Source organism: Adelges cooleyi, unplaced genomic scaffold (genome assembly GCF_023614345.1).
Source record: "Adelges cooleyi isolate 19-005CV unplaced genomic scaffold, UGA_ACOO_1.1 ACOO_flye_CR_arks_rails_tigmint_CR_PRNA_108, whole genome shotgun sequence".
Taxonomy (NCBI): Eukaryota; Metazoa; Arthropoda; class Insecta; order Hemiptera; family Adelgidae; genus Adelges; species Adelges cooleyi.
The window spans coordinates 17,284,580-17,306,385 of NW_026095761.1; the positions used below are offsets into that span (position 1 = coordinate 17,284,580).

Genomic DNA, 21,806 nt, shown 5'->3' on the forward strand with positions numbered 1-21,806 from the left:
GACAACATTACATTTTAAAACAATATTATTGCATTTTTAGTTTTTTCGGAGGTTTCCTTAATAACAAAAAAGTTTGCTCGAGAATTTTAAAAAAAAATTGTACATTTTATAAAGATACACAAATTTTACCTGTAGACTATTGTTCAGACCTTTAGTCCTTAAAACTATACTTTAAAAATTGCAACAATAAAATAGGTTCTACCTCAATTAGGGGCGAGAGATTTTCTTGGGTTTTCACTTTTCATTGTACTTTTTAAAGAACAAGTTTTACTTTTAGAAGTAATTTGAATATTTGTTGAAAAAGGTTACAGCGTGTGCCAAAAAATCAATAAACATAATATTATATGCAGATATTATTCGATTTTATACTTGTTTTTGATTTTATACCTAAGCTGTAGGCTTGCACAGATGGCAAGTTATTTACAGCAAAACTAATAGGATTATACTCCTGGGTGTATCGTACCATAAATTAAAAAAATGTTTGTCAATTCTGATTTGTTATCCGTTTCCAGATGGGCGCCTTTGATAGAATGAGGAAGACGTTTTACAGAGACCTCCGATTATTTGATTTTATTTTCAACAAAAAAAAAACGACAAACAAAACTTATAGAAATTGGTGTTGATGAATAATGTTTAAAATTATGAATGCAATTACATGAGAAACGGTTAAGGCTGTACAAAGGAAAATATGGTAATTTAATATTGTTATTCGTACTCGTTGTTAGAATTTAATTAAACAAGTTTTCGTTTTCATTTTTAACCCGGAATTAAAATTTAAAAAACGTGTTAAGCACTAAAAATTCCTATTAGGTAACCTACGAAATACATATAATTAAATATACCGCCTTCTGTATTATATTTTAGTTTTGATTGATACACGTATAATTAAAAAAGACCACAGTTCAAAAGTAATTATTTTTTTTTTATACTTAAGGGTTAAGATTATTATTAGCGTGGCTATAATACTAATGTGGTTGTCGCGCAGGAAATTGGTACCCGCACATCGCCTTGTTATAATCTTACAAACAAAATAATAATAATAATTAAACAATGCTATTTTATTCAGTAAATAATTTCATTTTGAAATAAATTTTTGCAATTTTAAAATTGAAATATTTGTATGCTAATTTTTTCTTTCAAAGCTAACAGTCTATTTTGCTTTATAGCCATACAACAATGATAGCTTAATGAAAGTCAATGGAAGACTGTTGCTTGAACTTTAGTCCCCGGGGCATTATAAGATTAAAAACTTTAAATAGGTATTTATTATACAGTTCTCTGTACGTTTTGGGTACACAGTTCACTGGTAGGCGTGCAGAAAGTTCTAAGACACATCATGCATTATATGTGTGTGTATTATGTATCCGATTTGTCATACTGTGTATTTTTGTTGTAGATAAAAGTTAAATGAAATTATACATCTTTTCCAAGCAAGACTTCAGTAGAAGCTAATGGAATTAAATATTTGAAATGTACTTAATTTTTCTAACAACAATAATTGTAAGTTTCACACTTTATTTATATATATATATGTAAGTTGGTGAATTTTCACTTTTGAATAGACGGCTTCTGACAATGGAAGTAATTTACTTTAAGTTAACATAAAAACGTGCCTTACTGTAATATTATTATATCAGACCAGAAGTAACACCACAGCTGCTGCTGTATCACTCTGTTTATATAATTACTATGTACATCATTACGGGCAAAGCGTTATTTTTTTTTGCTTTATTTTTTGCTATACGGTCACTGCACTTAACAAAGACTATTACAGTTGCTGACATTATTTTTACATTTGCAGTTCACCTATAATGGCGATCATTACTTTCGGATTTGTAGTAGATACCGTATGATCATGCCTTTATGTAAGAAAATACAGCAATGTAAATACATATAATAGTACCTATATATAATATGACATGCTATGAGAACATACAAGCATTTACAAAATTAGGTACTTTAGGTATGCTAGTATAATTGTCATATATTTCACTTGAATCGTTGGTTAGTAATATTAACTTGGCAAATGTGCATTTACTATAACAAAGTTGTTTGACTTGATTTCATAATAACTTCTCAGAAAATAACACAGGCAATTCGTGAACTTCTGCATATCTTTTAATTTTACAAAGTCAATCAAGTACAATAAGAGTGTATTTATAATGTATAGACTATATGTTAAAGTTATAAGCTTAATGGTTCGACAGCAAAACTAGCAAAAATAGCATTCTGGGCAGCTGGAATTTTGCTGCTTTGAATATTTTGACTTGTATACTAAATGTAATACAAAACAAGGTTATTTCGAAACAATATGTATACTAGTTTTCGTTAAATGACCCGCTTAAGAAAAAGAAATTCGATTTCCGGACTCTAAACAAAATAATGAAAACGATTGAAACAATATAAGTAGTATAATTAATACTAACAACTGATATAGTGTAAAAAAGTATTGAAATTTCAATAAGAATTAGATCAAACTAAAATATAGTGTTGCTGTCTTGTTAAGTGTCGAATTCGTTGTTTGTAAAAAATATTAACAGTTTATAACGTTTTATTTATTGTTTTTGTAAAACTATTCTTATTTCGTTTTCCGCAAACGACAATTACTAGACGATATTAATTTTTTTTTTAACTCCTATTTTTTTAAAAGAAATTATTATTTTTAGGGAATTGATTTGAATAGTGATAAGTCTGCTTTTTTCAAATGGGTGTACTTTTTAGTTTATCGTTTTTGGATTAAGAAAAAATAAAACCAAGAACAACGTGAGCTGGAGCACATACGGCGCACGTGTCTTGTTCAATTTTCAAAAATAAATGTATATTTATTTATTATTTGTTCGACCACATAGTGAGTGCGCTAAAAAATTCCCAACACACACTTTTTTTATTCCCATATAGTTTGCCACAAAAAGCCTATATGCATTTTGCATGACTCTGCCGACCCTACTATACACACGAGGAGTACACTGTAGTAACGGGCGCGACCGGCATACCAAAATTCGATTTATTTATAATTTACCAGCCATTTCTTCAAAGTCTTAACGAGGTCATCGCTTTTACAACACACCACGATAACGGTATGGGCAAAAATTTGCAAACAATGCGCAGCGCCAGCAACGCTCGATGGAAAAAATTGGAATAAAAAAAAAACACACCACTATTATTACATGCGGGAACACACAAATCCTTCGGGAACCTTCAACGTCACGATCGCCCCCTCCCCTTTTTGGATATAATCCTGTCAGTCTTAAAGGTTTCACCGCGCATTATCCACGAACGTTACTACTGTGTATTTATTAAAAATTATTTATGTATTAAAAACGATTTCATCCAACTGAACTTGTTGTTTAATTTTTCATTAATTCATAATTTCAAATGTTCTCGACAACACACAAGTTGGACGCAAACCACAGTTACAAAACTATTATTTGAACACATTTATCATAAAATTGCATCTCTGCTTCGCTTCGAAGCAATTAAAACTCGAATTGTATTTTTTTTTTACACTATGATTTACATATTTTTTACATTTTATGTCTTTACTTTGGCACACAACCGGAAAAACCGATAGAAAATTTCCGATGATTTATCTGATAAGATAAGAGTGATAAGAGATAAGAGATAAGAGAAAAAATGTCAAGCTGTTGTAAAGGGATTGGGATGGGGATGTGTTTTAGATGAATTGACTTATTTATACCTACAATGAATACTAAAGACAAAAATCATTGCTACAACAAAACATGACAAATATTTTCAAATACATGAAGTTATATGACTTTGTAAACTATTAAATTTCTCCAATTAAAAAAAAAAACTTAGACTAGATTTTAGAAGTCAAAATTAAAAATTATTCTAAAGTAGGATCAGCTTGGCCAAAGCCGTTGATTTTCAAAACTTAAAACTGAGACGCATGTTTTTAAAAAAATGTCGAATTGAGGAATTTGTGTGGAATATGTTTTACTTCCACTTGACAACAGATTGACTTGTCTGCCGTTAGTGTTTTTTTTTTTTAATTTAATTAAAATTTTCCCAAGTCTGTTGGTTAACTATCGTTGACCGGATTAAACGCCATCGTAGCGTTTCTTATTAATATATTCATTAATTAATTACAATTATTAGCAGAGCGTGCCGATTATCTAAGCAAACGACTATGTAATATAATATGTATTAATGTAGAATTTTCTTTTTTTATTACCATCGTAAAACAAATCTTAGCGGTGTAATGTTACATAAAAAACAAGTTATTCATCTCACAAACTTATCGTTTTTATCAAGATGAAATTTAATTCAATTCAATTATTACACCTACAGGCTACATAACAATCCAATGCACCGCACCGTGGCAGATTGAGCCGGAACTTACATGTTTTGGCACTTGAGGTAATCTTTAGTAATCTTAGTTCCGAAGGAGATTTTCCAAGCAGATTGATGACTCACGTTATATCACTCCGGTTGCATTTCGTTTTAATTGATAATAATTAAGCCTAAACAAAACACTTTAAGACAACTTGATTTAATAATTAATTTATTCAAAGCTCGAAATAAAAAATTAAAAACTAAAAGGTTAAATTTTTTAAATTTATTAAAATAAAATAAAAATGTCTGTGAAAAAACTTTAGTTTATTATAAAATTGTCATTTTAACTTTTATTATAAACAGACTTTTTATAAAATAATTTTTATTTAATCAGTTTTTAAAATTTTTTTTTTTAAATAAATATTGTATAAAAACATTTTTTTTATAATTATCTGTACATATTTAATACAATAAAAGTACTAAATGTAATGAAACCCCTATTTTAACTTGAAGCTGAGGTTAAGATATTGCATTTGACCGAAGTAAAACAGCTTATTTTGTATTTATAATATTTAATATGAAACCATCATCACGACGGAGAGCCCAAATAAGTCTTAGTTACACTGACGCTATTTAAAATGTAATTAACGATTATTTCAAATCAATTCCAATTAAAACTAAATATGTATTTGTATGTTTATAATTTGACACGACCAGTCAATGTTAGTGGTTGTTAATTTTATTGGCAAGTGTACACATGAAATGCAATTTGTAATAAAATATACTTATGTGTGAAGTGACACCTATAATGTCGTTGTTAATCTAACCGTCGTATATCTGATTAATTGATTATTACAATTTAATTGCCATAAACGGCATAGAAATTAGGAATTATCAAACATATAAAATAAAAACCCATTAGTTTCAATAATACAAACAATTAAAAATAATAACAATAAGTACCTATAGTATAATGCCGGATGTGTGCTTTTTTGTGTTTGAAACACCGGCTGTGTTCATTACCTATAATAATATAACACACACACACATCACAATGTTATTATATTTTATCATTCATCCGGCTCTGTTAATATAATATGGTTTTGTATAGAATGATTTTCGGTCGTTTATTGGTTGATTACCGTACGTTTGATTTAGGACTAATGGCAGAATTTATTTTTTAGAAATAATTTAACAGAAGTTTTTTATTCCAAACTACCAAATTAAACCGTACGACAAGCCGTTTCCGTCGGTTGTTTTCTCAAACTGAAATAATTAAGAAAAACACTGCAACGAATTCTTCGGTTTGGCTTTGTTATTTTTTCCAAAACGATAACCGCAGTCGGTTCTGTTTATGTTGGAATTCAGTTTTACATTCGGACGGTTACACACAGCCAGAGTTGCAAAAAAAACAGTTTTTATTTAAAAATACAAAACTAGGTTTTTAACGTTTTTAACTGTTTTTAATATAATTTAAAAATTATGTTTTAAACATGTTAAAAACATAGTTTTTGTTTTATTTCAAACGTGTTAAACTAATTTCAATTAAATTTAGTATAGTATATAATTGTGTATAAATTATAAAAATATACAACGTATTTACTAAATACTTACCAATTCCGGGTGATTATTTTTTTTAAATTCTAGTTGACTATTTAATTAGATATTTACTCTATAGTAATAAACAATAGTTACATATAAATAGTTGTACTCTCTACAGACTATAGAGCAAATCCTTGGGCAACCCTTGTTTAATTTTAGTATTCAGTAATCAGTATAGTGTATTATGTATACATAAAAATAATACATATTTGATATTACTTATTATATATTATACCTATCTTGAAATCTGAATTCTGTATGTTTCAACAAATACAAATTAATTAAAATTAAAATTAAAATACCGCTTACGTGATAATAACCCGCTGTAACAGTGTTGCCAACATATAATTATAATTTTCCCACATTTTTTTTATCATAATCATAGGCTTATTATTATGACGTACGATAATAATCATATTATGATTACAAAATATAAAAACAATATTTAAAACGTTTAAAACAATACCTACCGTTTGTTTTAAACGTTTTGTTAAAAACACTTTGCAACTCTGCTGCATCACAGCTTATCGCCGACCGTCGCGTCGTGGGGCTTTGTTTTTTGTCTTTTTTTTATTATTATTGTTGCTATTACTTTTCTACTGGTTTTTGAGTTTGGAGAAACGTAAATCTGGTCTTCGAAAATCCGACGGCGGGAGCGCTGCCGACGACGGTTTACATATTATTATTATTATTATTATTATTAGAGAGGAGCAGGATATGAAAAGAAGAAAAAAAATGTGTACAAACCGGCGGAACGAGGAGGGGAAGGTCAGCGACAGAGCCACGGCGGCGTTCAACAGTCCGTCAGTCGTCAAACAACCGACCGGCCGAACCGTCGTCGTCGTCGCGTTCACCGCATTTTGCCACGTTTCCAGCAGCAGCAGCAGCAGCAATTATTCTTTTCCTATTATTATTATTTTAACCTTTTCCCCCTGAGAAGAAGAACAAGTCACACACACACAAATCCACTCGCAGCACACTTGCAACACAGAACATGACTTCTTGTTGGTTCCCAGTGTCGGTGTGCGCGGTGGTCGCGCTGTTGGCCGTCCAACAGCAGGCCGCTGCCGACCACCAGCCCGGCCACAACAACAACAACCAGGTGGAAACGCTGGCAAACGGGCTGAAAATCGAATACGTGTTCACGTTGGACGGATGCGAGCCCAAGTCGAAAATCAACGACATGCTCACAATGCACTACACCGGCAAACTGGTGGACGGCACGAAATTCGACTCTAGGTAAGCGCACAAAAATAATTGTCCAAATACACAGCCATATATACATACATTGCCAAGTAAAGTGAAAAAAAAAAAACATAATATTTTTCAACTAATATTCGCTTTAATAATTAGTTTAACAATAATTGGTTCTGTATTTGAAAATATTTTAGTTTATCAAACGCACAGCAAAAAAATAAACGTGCGAAATGTCAATCGGCGTTTTTTAATTAGTCGATTAGTTTAAACGATATTTATACCAGGATATATTGAATAAATTGTCGGAATTGTTTTTTTTTTATCAAATATGAATAATTAACTTGTTCCGCTAGTTTCTACGCAAAACCGGTTCGCGCGTCAATGAACGCATTCGTGAGCGTTCAATTCTTTATCAGTAGATATTTGTACAGTAAATAGGTAATATTATAATGATTATATTATTATAGTCGGGTATTTGATTTATTAAGCAATAACACTATTAATAATCGAGAAACGCACGACTCGCTACTTTCTCAACGGCGTGTATAGTACACCTAATCGTGTTTAGAAACTATTATTATCAATTAAAAATCACACGGGAATGTGTTTTAAGCAATTTACTCGATTCTTCCGTCTAGAAAAAAAAAATACTAAGAAAATAAAAAAGAAAAGATAAACTCAATGTGAAATAGTTAACGTTAAAACGTATATAATATAATGATTTTTTTTTGGGCTGCTTTGTGGGTCGTTAAAGTATAACAATATTGCAAGACGAGCAATTGCGACTAAAAAAAAAAACAAAATCTAAGGGGAAAAAGTCATTAATTTTAGATTGATTTTTTTCTTTTTTTGTCAGTTACTTACACAATCACCTCAACGTTTGTGTGACGCCTCCTCGGTCGACTGTAAATTAATAGCTTTCGCTCATAATTCCCATAGCGCGCGCCACTGCTATCTATTGCCGTTCTGTCCCAGTGGACAGTGTCTGTAGTAGGCCTGTGGTTTGAATAACACAGCATAACGAATTCATCGGTCTTGTACATTATTACATTGCACACTTATGATACCACCGCAGCTTATAAATAATAATTATGAACGTACATCACAATCCAACGGTTAGGTTTGTTTGCCACGAGTTTCGATTGGGAGACACCAGAAAAAAATGTATAAAAAAATTGTACCAACCTTTTTTGGTACAAGCACAAGTCCATAAGTTTGTATTGGCCGCCTTCAATGAGAAACTTAGGGTTAAAGTTCAATTTTCATCCCGTTCTTTGCTTAAGGTCAATGCATTTTTAATTAAGTTTAGGCCATCATTTAGGAGGTAGTCATTGACTAATGATTTATTTATACGTTTTGGGACACGGATAAGTGTATAGTAACTAACGGTTGTTGGCAAAATGTGCATAATATGTATATTTTATTCACAAATAAACCAAATTGACCAGTTGGTATTTGTTTGGCCATTTGTCACCGCTATATAATAATAATATTATTATAATATAATAATCTGTGGCTATTCGAGTTAGGCGAGGATTTGATAATAATTACTCGGTTATGGGACGACCGTCGTGATTGATCGTGTGAGTATAATAATAAGAGAAAGGAAGAGCAACGACCAAACTTTGCAGACAATGCTAAAACTTCTATAATGAACGATGTCGCCAAATTTGCCACGTCGATAAAGAAGACGTGTCGAAGATTACGCAAAAACCCTTTTAAAAACGACAATGGAAAGGATTTTTTTATTTTATTTTGTTATTGAGACAAAAAACCAAAGAGGGATAAAGGTATTTTTTTTTACCAACGTTACACTATACAACAAATAAAAAACCTTAGACATTGCCCGGATAACCTGATTCGATTAATCATATCGTTGACTTTCGAACGCCGTCGAAGTCACATTTTGTATTTAATCGTTTTTGTAAACACAAAACTAGTTTTAATTGTACTTAAATTTGGCACAGTAGTTTGAGGTGGGCAAAGATCTTTAAGATTTATTACGGCTGAAACATAAAATCGATAAAATCTAAAAAATACTATTTAATCTATCTGTCTGTCGATTGTAAAAAACTATTAAATATCAATAAAAAAAAAAATACTATAACGGCACTATTGCAATATTAATAATTGTGCTGTTTAATAGATCCGCATTCAGTCAAATTGTCAGACTTTAATCTCAAAAACTGTGTTAAAAATTGTGAAATATATCAATGTGTTTGTTATGTGGTGTTTGACTCATAGAGATTAGTATCAAAAGAATATTCTAAACAATTACAGTTGATTTTGATAGGAGAAAGGTGAACTTTTGGCAATTCATTTTCAAATGTATTTACTTTTAATCAATCTAGTAGTAAGAATTGTACTTTTGTGTGTCCACGCACAAAAATAAAAGTCTGGCCATTGTTAAACTATAATTATTTCTCAATTCCACATGGGACTTGGAATGCTCCTCGCCGTTTTTTCAAATGAAACTTGTCAATATATTATGTTTATATTTTTACCATAATAACAGGTAGTGTGTGACAACATACTCAATATACACGGTCTTGCTATAATATAGATATGCACATGCCTAATTCGGAATTCTGTTTGTAATTTTTTTTTTTATAAACTCTAAAAAAAAAAATGGTTTTTCAACTGATCCCGCGAGATGAAAACGTCTGACCGAGTAAGGTGTGTACAGCAGTACATTTTTGAAAAGCCGGTGTGAATCATTTGTCATGTGCAAGGAAGCGCATACACCATGCGTGTACCTACCTACCCCTCAACCCGGAAAGCTTTAAAAATGAAAATAAAAACCCACTAGTGTGTAATCGGTTCTCATTTTCATTTGGCAATGTGGAACGGGCGAAAATGATAAACGACCACACCTCGGTAGATAAATGTGTATATCGCTAAACCGTTTATAAAAAAAATACCTGCCCTGTCTTGTTGGTTAGGTGGCGTAACTTCTCAAGAACGTCATCATCATACAATGCAATACATAATACCTATAATACCTACATTTAAAAAAAAAACCCATATTGTCAGTATAGTTTCAAGTAGAACAAAAAAAAAACAGTTTTGTTTCACGCGGGTCACTCGACACCGGTATGTTTTTTTTTTTTTTTTTTGGATGTACAACTTAACGCTGATTTAACACATTTTTCGGTTTTGCCGTCGATCGATTATATATATTTACATAATAATTTACTAGCTTCTAAGCATTAGTATACAGAAGCACTTAAACCACCAGTGTGACCACAGAAAAATGTAAAAAGGTATTATCTATATGATAGTGGGTATAGGATTTTACCTATTATAAGATACTGTTGTCGTTAATATATTGAACGGTTTTTATGCCATCTAACTAGGCAGACTGACTTTTTACTACACCATAGCAAAGGGCCTTGACTCTGTACACTCTGGGCTTAAGTTCCCGAGCAAGCACCACTAGGTATATATATATATATATATAGCTGTTATCAATTACAGCATATTATTTTATACACGTGGTACACCGTTTTTGTGTTTTCGACGGGTTCGTTAAGCTTTCTCTGTGAAGTCTCGTTGAAAAGCGGAATTACCTTGTGCGAGGCTTCGCCGAGGAATTAATATTCACAAAACACAAACACAGCACGGGGCTAATGCTGTTATTTAAAACCGTACCTTCACCGCCCCAACTGAGAGCAATTACACGTGTAATACACATAATTGTGTATTTGTGTGTAATATGTAATGTTGTATAATAGCGGCGCTTGTCGTGTCTCGGGTAGAAATGCCACAAACTTGGCTAATCTATTTATTTTATAATCAAGACACCGGCAATAAGACCCTTTGCGCGCCGGCACTAGCTTAATACATTAATATTTTTATTAGCCTTTCATTATCTCTTGCCGATCAATGTCCGTAAATCGACTTTCTTCAACATGGCAAACCGTGTAACTTATCAAGCAAATATATTTTAAGATATTACACAATCGTCAAAATTTTCCTCTGCTTCACACAATGCTTAATATTATAACTATACACAAGTACGAGGCTAAATGTACGAAAATACATGTTTACTGGAAATTCTGCATAATTCATTTTTGAGATCTTCCAGCACGTTCTTCGTACGCAATCGTACGTGATTATTTTTAGGTTTTTTCTTTATCCGGTGGATTATATATAATCCGTACAATGATAGACTTTTTAAAAAACAACCATTTTTTAAAGCGCAAGACCCTCCCCGTAGGGTCCCTCGGGAATCGGTAGGTTGTTATCACGTAGGCGAATAACCTCTGGTACGGTTAGTTATGAATATTTCACTAGCCTCTTGATTAGAACGCAAGTACAGTAAGAGTTAGGGCCGTGTTCTCTTTTTTTTTTTTACCCTGTATTTTGTCATAGCTTTTAATAATATTGCATAGTTTATTTACTTATTATAATGCCACACAAACTGTGTGTACCTACTTAAATTAACATACACAGCAAAATATGGGGTCAGGTGAGGTAATTGTACACAAAACGGATATAATATCACTACAAAAAAAAAAAAACCAATTATTGCTCTTCCGGTGTAAACTTAAAAACGGCGCGCAATTTCTTTCTTTTTTTTTTTCTTTTTGCTGATCACATTTCTGCTAAGCCGATTGTCTTTTGTCGGGCTTTGCGCGGTGAGATTTATTCGTTTTGATCTCTCTGCGCTTTTGTATGGGCTTTACACGGTTGACTTTTCCCCATTGAATGCGACAACGGGGTAGCAAAAAAAATAAAAATAACTGCGGTACCTTTGGCAAAACGACGGCATAAAAGAACCCCACAGCTAGTCTTACACACAGCTAGTTCACAGCCGGAACTTTACATGGGGTTTGTCCATTAACTTAACGTCTAGTAAAGAACGGAAACCGAATTTTTCGATTAACCCGCTGCGAACGACGGCCGGTACACTGGCTCAAGGCGTTTTACCAAAAGGATTTATATCGAGCTCTGTGTTGAATATTTTATATAGAAAAAAAAAACCAAACAGATCTAGTACCCCACGATAAGTACAACCGTTGCAAAACCGTAAATAGTGTTGTAGGTTAATCTACCTACAGTTAATCTACTGTATATTAATAACTAGACAAGACAAAATATGATGATAACATGAGCTAGAGCAAAATTATCAATTCATATAATGTATAATATAACTGTTTGACTGCAGCATAAATTCTGAAACCTAAAAAAATAATTATAATATAAACAACTTGTTGAAATCGTCGAAAATTAAATAAATACACAAAAAAAAGAATAATTATAAATATATTAACAAAATAATAACATCGGTGTAACGTTATACAGCTGTTAACGATAAATATCACATTTTGTTGATTCGCCACAGCCCAAGTAGTTATATAAAACACAGTTAAAATGGTATTAAATGATACGATTATAATTAATCTTTAACCGAAATGTGGTTGTACACACAACATAGTTATTGGAGTTATCTTGGAAAAAACTACCAAAGAATATATATCAAAAATAAATAAATCAAAAAATACTCTTGTTCATATCGAAACTTTATATGCAAACTGTTACTGTTCTACTTTCATACTAAGGTATAACACAAACTGTCGAAGCAAGCTTCGTCTTTGATCTGTTTTTCTTTGGAACTTATTCGATTCGCAAAACGACAGTACACATCACACGAGAGCCTATGCGATTCTTCACATAATATTATACACATATATATATATATATATATATACCTTATAAAAAGAATCAAACTTTATTTCTCTACTAGTTTTCGGTATGTAAGTGAATATTATTGATCTTTTTTTCGATAGCATCTCGTCCATGCTTTGGTGAGTGTTGTAACGGTATGAGACTTCTCCGAAGCCACTCAAAAATCGCACAAAATATATGTATACATACATATAACTAGTGGACACATAGCTACCAAACGAGAAATGCAACAAAAGTGTTAAACAAATCAAATCTCTTTACACGTTTTTGATCTTTTTTCTTTGCGTCTCAACAAGCGTCTCGAATGGTCGTCTTCCTAATAAACAAAAATGATATAAGAAAAAAATCGTCAAAAAATGGATCCATGGTCTTGTGATTTACTAGGTGTAACCTAACCGACGGCATTTGCCTGTCAAAAATATAATTAAAGCTTGCCGGTTTCAAAAGGGTTAACGAGACGTGTGCATCCCCTACATAGTACACTGTGTATGGGGAAGAAATTATGTAAAAAAAAAAAAATATTTTCGTTTGTTTTGTTTCACACGCTTTGAGCTTTATTAAACACGAAGAACGACCGTGTAACAATAATTATTACTGTCCTTAAATAAAATAAAAACAGCCGCTGGGAGGTTAGACTCTGACCCGGTTAAAATTAAGGGTTGAAGGGTCTCATTTGCATATTTTACAATAAAGCCAAGACAAAAAGCAACAAACCCCCCCTCCGCCCTGAAAAAACGGAGAGAAATTCTTTAGAGAAACCCTTTTTTATATATTATGTACATCACGTTATACTGGGTGCACTTGATTTTGACAAATTAACCAAAAAACTTGATTTTTGCTAAACGTTGGTGGTTTTAGACGGTATAATTTTCGTTTTTATTATTATTTTACCATAATATCATTATCTCGACACGTTTACAGACATTGAAGAACACACAAAAGGGTCGCATTTTTAACATACCGGTTACACAGGTTTTGCACTTGCCACGCACTAGAATTAGATATTATACATAATTATATATATATATATATATACCTATATATATATCCAACGGTTAAATCACAAATCAACATAATATAAATACATTACACTCGTGTACCTATTGCCGGTCGACTTTTAATATTGAACTTGATTTTACCGGTTAGCTAAAAATACTTAAAAAAAACAGCATACTACTTGTGTGCCATTCACGTACCGGTCGTATAAATGAAACGAGACTTGTGTTGTTAGGTCAATTCAGTATCGCCAAGAGTAATAAAATACACGGTAAATACACTAACGGTAATAAAAAAAAAATACCGGTACAGCTATTTACTTCAGCAAGTATTTTCTAAAGGTTTAAAGTTTCCACGCGGATAACAAAATCGAAAATTTTTAAACAGTTTTGTTTGAAAAAAAAAACCGATCATAAAAAATATAAAATCAATAAAACAACATTCCATATTTCCACAACAAACAATTAAAAAAATACAAGTCTTAATGCCAACTCTAAAACTGACCATTGTTAATTTTTTATTTGATTAATTAATATTATTTTCAATAATGGGTTGACTTTTTATTTAATTTTGAGAACATATTAAAAACATAAAAGGTAACATTTTTCAAGGATTACTTGCAAATTCAAAATGTGGCTTTGCAAATTAGCTATAGTAATAATGCTATGGTAAGAATTTCCAAATGTTGGAAAGGATAGATAGAAAATAAATGTTACTTTTGTTTTTTAGATGAAACAAATTGAACGTAAACCCGTTTTCTATTCGAACCCCTTTGAGCTCCACAAGAGTAATGACAAAAAATATAGTAAAGATAAAAAATCGTCTAGACGCTTCAGCTGTCTTCGTAGTGCCAGCGAACCCGGTCGAGCAAATCCCAAAGCGCCCGCGGACTTGACATTTTGATAAAAAAAAGAAACAGTTTTTTTTTTATTTTGTACTTAAACTCGAGTTGTAAAACAAACAGACCGCTTTCAATCCCCTTAACTGGTTTGGTCAACATTAAAGTGTTGTCTAGCTAGTACAAAAACATTGTCCGTTAAATTATTATAAACTTTTTCTCGTTAGTTTTTCAAACATGTCTTATACGGTCGGAGTAGGACTTTTACCTAAGAAAATAACAACAAAAAAACCTACAACGATCAGGCGGATGTAAAACGTAGGTGCATGACGTGTATTAACGTACAGCGCACTTGCGTTATGTAATAAGAATAATTATTATTTTATTTAAGTCCCAGACATGGAGATAATCATATTATGTGTTCCCTCAGCTTATGACGGCAAGGAGTTATGTAATTTCAGAATTTTCCAACAAAATCACAAACACACAACCCGTTTTACCCGCACAAACGCACTTACTATAATATACGTGTTAATGCAGTGCGTTTATTGTGTACATACCACACAAACCAATAGCATATTAGTATTGTATACTATATATTATTTCACCGTGTACTGGAAATACTGTTGGAGTGGATTACCATTTTAATAGGCGCGACGAAGGTCGGCAAGGAAAGTGATTAACGGTCATTATAAAGATTATTATCGAACGATAACAGGTCACACCATACCATATTTTTTCCCCTATTATTTTTTAAACCATTAGTTTTTTTCTAATTAAGCAGCACGGCACCGCGGTTCTGTCAAGTTTTCAAAATTGCCAATGATATAATTTATTCATAAAAACATTTGTACCTACACAACACACACAGTAGGAATGGGACAATAAAAATTCAAATTTTACCCCCAAAAAAAAATTATTCTGGCCATAAAAAGTGTTAGCAATACAACTTATAGACACGTGTGTCTAAATGCGGAAATATATCTATCAAAACTCAAAGAAAAAATTGTTTAAAATTAGATTTTTTTGAAATTTTTGTTTATTTTCTATGTTTTAAACACATTTCCACTTGTACTACATTTATATTTGGACCATTTCTTGATATTGCATTTAAAAAAAAATACTAAAACAAGACAGCGCACAAGTCCCACCCCTAATAGTCTCAAAGAGTAGCCGAGTTGGGGTAATTTCCGTTGACATTTGGATTTTTGACTCGTGACCTTTTTGGGTATTTTTTAGAAAAAAAAAAATACAAAGCGCCATCACACACAAAGCACACGATTGACTTGTTAACGTTTTGCGACTTCTAGAATAAACAAAGATGTTATTTCTTACATCGGTTTAAGTTGGTTTTGACCGGTTATTATGCGGGCATAGGCCACGTGGAGAGTAGCGGACGGGGGTGGGGGGGGGGGGTAATTAAAAATATGCGTTTTATGATAATTATTATATTATCGTTGAATGATAAAACACTCTAATATAGACACACGGCATGGTAATCGATATAGACAGTCACAATATATTATATTAAGTGTAAAGTCTAGGTGCGTCGCACTGTGGCGAAAGGACACGTTCTGCTTTCACCAACAGCTGCTATCACACAAGCATGATGCACGCTTTCCAAACCGGATGGACTCGGGCGATAGAATCCGAATCATCGTAAAAGAGTACTTTCCATACGAATATTATACCCACGTATCTCTAAGTCTTAGCCCCTACTTCCCTATTGACTTCCGACAACTGAACGCACGTGCAGGTGCATATACATACACACACAAGTTCAATATATGTACACCGTTGTTTCATTAGCCAAGCAGCTTATATTTATATATTATTATTATTATTCGCCAATGTCATTTGTACATCCGCCACCGGAAGTGTTGTTTTCTGCTGTTGTCGCTGACTTCTTGAATGCAATTTTGCCAAACCGAAATAATAATAACTTGTAGGTATACATAACAGCCGTAAACGCCGCCAAACGCTTTCTACATGACTAATAATTATGTAACACGATAGTATATTATATTAGGTGTATCATTAAATCCGTTTAATTTCCTTTGGCCGCTCGCGGCCAGTGAAACTAGTTTAGATCAGGCCAAATCACAGTTGGGTCATATTCGAATTAAAATAGATTATTAAGTTACCTAACTGGTGGTATTTTATTATTGAAATTATTTTTTTATTCGAGTAATGATGTTGTTTGGAAATTACTGGGCAAAATATTACTTTAAATTTCAATCTTTTCTTTCGGTCACACATTTTTTTTTCGTAGCTATTTAATTAAATTTTAAGCACAACTTTGAGGAAGTTTTGGGGTTTATCTTACCCCTCCCCTCTAAAATGTGTGAGAAAGTTTGAAGTATGTTGAAAACAAAACTGGCAACGCCGAAGGCTGTCACGGGTTAACTCGTGAATATATTATAATTATTATTTGGGAATTCACGATAAGGACATTAACCGCAATGTCAGCTATGGCAGCTGATACGTTTGACGGTTTTTAAAATGATAATAAAATGCCATAATGATGTATTAATGTCAACAAATTAACATTAATTAATAAATTATTGAACGCATTACAATGTGTGTTCTAATATTCCATTGACAAGATGTAGGCACTTGAGGGTTTTTTCTAGTTATAATTTTCAATGCCGAATCCCCACATAAGTACTGATAAATTATTATATAGATATAGGGTTATCACTATGGTCTGACAGATTTACATACATCTATCATTTGACAGTGACACACCTTATGTTGATAACGACATATTACATTAAATACGTTGTATTAGTTGTAGCTGAACCATATAGTACAACACAGTCAAGTGCTGTCGACTGTTTAATGTTCAAACGCAAATCTCATCACCGAGAACTGAGGCTATATACGACTCTGACAGACTAAGCTCTGTATGATAATAATTGGTCTGTGGAGATTGTGCCATAAGCCATAGCCATAGCAATAATATCATGTTTTGTTCAAACAATCAAACATAACTGCTACAGTAGGTACTTGTTAGTTAACAGGGTGCTTATTTTAATATTTTCAAAAACAAAAAACCCTAAAACGACATCATCAGCGGACAATGCGATTACAGTTTTTAGTACTTTTAACTTTCCTACATTTGTCTGCCAACACCATAGTATCATTATTATGTCTACTAGCGTTTTTTGTCAACGAACAGCCCCCTTGTGGGAGATTGAGTTTTTAAAAAATAAAATATTATAAAAAAATGCGAACAGAGAGGTGCATAGAAAAGTTTCCACGAAAATCACAACATTATTATACAATATATATATATTATGTATAAGGGGATGTTGTATTATGATGATGATGATGCCAAAAAGATATGTACGCTTTACACACACCCAGCCGTTGGCACACGCTTAACCCTTTTGTACAAGATTGACATCAACACGTGCACAACGTACCTAGTTATCTCTTTGTCCATCAAGTGCGTGCATGCCTCCCGTGATTAATGGTCCATTTGTATTCACACCGTTCGTGCAACCGTGGATTACATTGCCTAGGGTCCGTACCGTCTTGTGGTGGGCACGAGAAATTAATTTCATTTTATTTTCTCCGGCCAGCTTCCTATTTTTCCTGTTTCTTGTTGCCGCTTTCGTCTCATGGTAAAAGTTTGGACATAATAAAAGTTTGGAATGGCCAAAGTTTTAGGACGTTTAGAAGACAGTCCGCTTTCTAATTATATACCTAGGGGTGGTCCACACCACCGTTTTCATCCCTCGTGAATTATTTATAGCGCGCCCAGGTCTGAACTTCGGTATCATTCTGTGGTGTGGTTTAATCGTTGTTTAAAAAGTAAATAATTAATACTAATTGCGTTTGTTTGTTTTTTCAGCCACGACAGAGATCAACCTTTCACGTTCCAGTTGGGCGTGGGACAGGTGATCAAGGGATGGGATATGGGACTTCTCAAGATGTGCGTGGGCGAAAAGAGAAGATTGACCATTCCACCTGAGTTGGCGTACGGCGACCGCGGTGCAGGAAACGTCATTCCCGGAGGTGAATATCTGTTCAAATAAAAAAATAACAAAAAAAACAGCTATTATCCACAATATTCGTATTCACACCGTTCTCGTGTCCTCTTGACGACAGCTCTTAAAAAATTATTACTTCCACGATTTCCATACTTAAGTAACTTAATTGTCTTGTCCGAACAAAACTAGAAAAAAAAACCTACAAAGCCAAGAGGATGTAATCTAAGTCACATAATTTTGTTCATACACAATTACTCATCATGAGAAATAATATTATGTAATATTGAGATAGCTGCTATTCTGAACAAACTGACTTTCTCAAGTAGCCGATTTAAAAAAAACAAATTAGTTATAAAAAAAGGTAAATACATTTTAAAAAGTAGCACCTCTTTTGTGTTTTTTTAGTATCAGCTATTTTTAAAAAATATTAGGTTTTTGTAATATTATAAACTCTTTCTTTAATTATGAAATTTAATGATTCCACAACATTATTCTGTGCAATCAGCCATTTTGTAGCTGTTTTCATAGTGAGTTGTAAATAAAAAAAATGTCTTGTGTCATAACCATTGGCACAACTAAAGAAGGGGAGGAGGAGTAGAGTAGTTTAGATCTTTTAAAATATTTTAAAGCTCCACACAATTGCGATAAAAATTAAAAGCGTTACTTGAGGCCTAAGTCTGATTGTTTGCTGACAGTTGCAAATGTACTTGACTCGATTTCCTTGGAGTTGGGTGAATAAATCCTTAAGTTTAAAATAAGTAAATTAACGACCCATAGTATGATAGACTTGCATAATTTTTTTTAGAGTGTTTAGATAGAAAATTAAATTAAACTAAAACGAATGTACAGGGTGATACAAATTTAACGTAAGACACTGATTTTCTTGGAAAATAATTGCAATTTCGTAGTCTTCCTTTTTGAAAACAAGTTTGTGTATGTTACTTTCAGAGCTACATTCCAGAGCTCAATCAACTTTCAAAACCCAAATGTAAACTTTAATAACTCTAAAAGTATCTACCCAAAATTGGTTATCGGCCAGTCAAAATGTTCAGCAAATCATTCTTAATCTAGAAATGTAATTAAATACAGTACAGTACCGTTTAACGGGTCGATGCGACTCCGGAAAAAAATATAAAAACCTACAAAATTGCAATACCTATGTTTTTTAATCGATCACAAAATACATAATACAGGGTGTACCAAAAAGAACGGTGGGGTTTCCAACGGCTGTAGGTTGTGTGAAGTATATTGGAGAGACGTTTCTAGTGGCAGTCATTCACAACTCGACAACTCCCTCTTTCGTTCAAGCCCTACCAGAGCGCTGTAGGTCCAATACACAGCCGCTTGAAACCCCAGCATTCTTGACCCCAGCATTCTTTTTGATACACCCTGTACTATAAATTTAAATAAAAAAGACACTCAACTATTATCGTCGACAGGTGCCACATTGATGTTCGACGTGGAACTGTTGAACGTCGGCGACCAAGCTCCCACGACCAACGTGTTCAAGGAGATCGACCAAGACAAGGACAAGCAACTTTCCAGGGACGAAGTCAGCGAATACCTGAAGAAGCAAATGGCCGCGGCCGAAGGCACGGAAGGCGGCGAAGACATCAAGCAGATGATGTCGGACCACGAGAAACTGGTCGAAGAGATATTCCAACACGAAGACAAGGACAAAAACGGGTTCATATCGCACGACGAATTCTCCGGACCGAAACACGACGAGCTGTAAATGATAAAAACATTTTTAAAAAAACCTACACTTGAATTTGAAAAAAAAAAACAAAAAAAATCTCTCAAACTAACGTTAGGCGTATTATATATAATAATAATATCGAAAGTCGGAAGTCGTCGGAAGTCGGTCGAGTGGAAGAAGATTTCAGTGTTATAATATATTATTACTTATTCTTTCCCCCCCCCCCCATTTTTTTTTTTTTTATTGTGAAAACCAGAAAAAAATCGCCCGTAAAGGTGCCGTTTTTTTCTTCTTACGAATTGGTATTTATTATTAATTGTATACTCTGTTCAACGCAGACACGAAACTGTGTTTTTGCATCCGTGCGATTCAATAGTTTACTACAATTGGACTTCTTCTTAAAGTCCGCACGTTTTTTTTTTTTTTTTTTGTAATTGAAAAATGTTTTAAGAAGACTGTTGTAATAATAATAAAAAAAAATGTTTTATAATAAAAACACTCGTGTTGTTTTGTTTATTTAGACTGCAGGTATAATATTAACGTTATGGTGCTGAAATATGAAATACTAATTTAAGCGACTAATGTGTTGGAAATTAAGTTGAGTACATAATAATTGAAAACGCAAATTCTGACAACATGTCTCCATAATTTACCGTAAGACTATCTCCTTAAGGCCACACTCGCTAATAAGAACCTATGTAGGTAATTCCATCTAGTAATTCTGAAGTCCCTGTTATTTTCCCATTACGTCTTCCTTGTGTTATAGGTGGGATATCGACATGGATTAAATATGCTAATATAAACGGTTAATAACCGTTGGGCACCTACACTAAAATATGGGCTACATTATTACACCCGAATCGAAGCCATTTCGCAGAAGCAGAACTATTATAAAATAAAAAAATATTTGTCGAATGGACACGAGATGGACAGGCATTGTCAGTCTATCATAATAATAATTTAATTCATATTATTTGCCAAGATAACCGTACCCATGTTTAAGTTAATCTTTAATAAGAAAATTCAATTTGTATAAAAATAAAAACATGTGAGATAAGAAAGTGTACGCCTGAAAATTATGCAACGCCAGTTTGTGAGTATATGTCATTAACATAATATGTTGTTTACTTTATACTTGGGAATATAAGGGATATAATATTATAAAATGAACCAATCAATTGCTAGAGGAATCACATGTGTATAGTTTGGAAAAACAATTTTACCAAAATATTGAGGTAGACAATATGCTCTAAGTATTATGTAAATTTAACTTCAACCTAAATTACCCCTTAGACAGTGTACGCACAGTCACACACCAAAGCATGAATGTATACAATTTTCAAAAATTATAGGTACTATGTGTACTTATAAGTTGCAATGCAAGTGTATTATAATATTCATAAATGTTGGTGTAGTAAATAAAAAAAAGCTCCTAAGAGTATATTACACAGACATGCAGTAAATATAATACAAACACATACTTGACCCA

General features: G+C 32.7%; 1 protein-coding gene across 1 annotated transcript; it reads left to right on the top strand.

Annotated features, from left to right (window-relative positions):
* The first annotated feature begins 6,691 nt into the window (after window positions 1–6,691).
* LOC126838196 (peptidyl-prolyl cis-trans isomerase FKBP2) lies at window positions 6,692–20,560 on the top strand. Its single transcript, XM_050572397.1, has 3 exons — window positions 6,692–7,137; window positions 18,480–18,643; window positions 20,058–20,560. Exons 1-3 carry the CDS (start codon window positions 6,893–6,895, stop codon window positions 20,351–20,353), a joined length of 705 nt encoding a protein of 234 aa, XP_050428354.1. The 5' UTR covers window positions 6,692–6,892; the 3' UTR covers window positions 20,354–20,560.
* The last annotated feature ends 1,246 nt before the right edge of the window (window positions 20,561–21,806 follow it).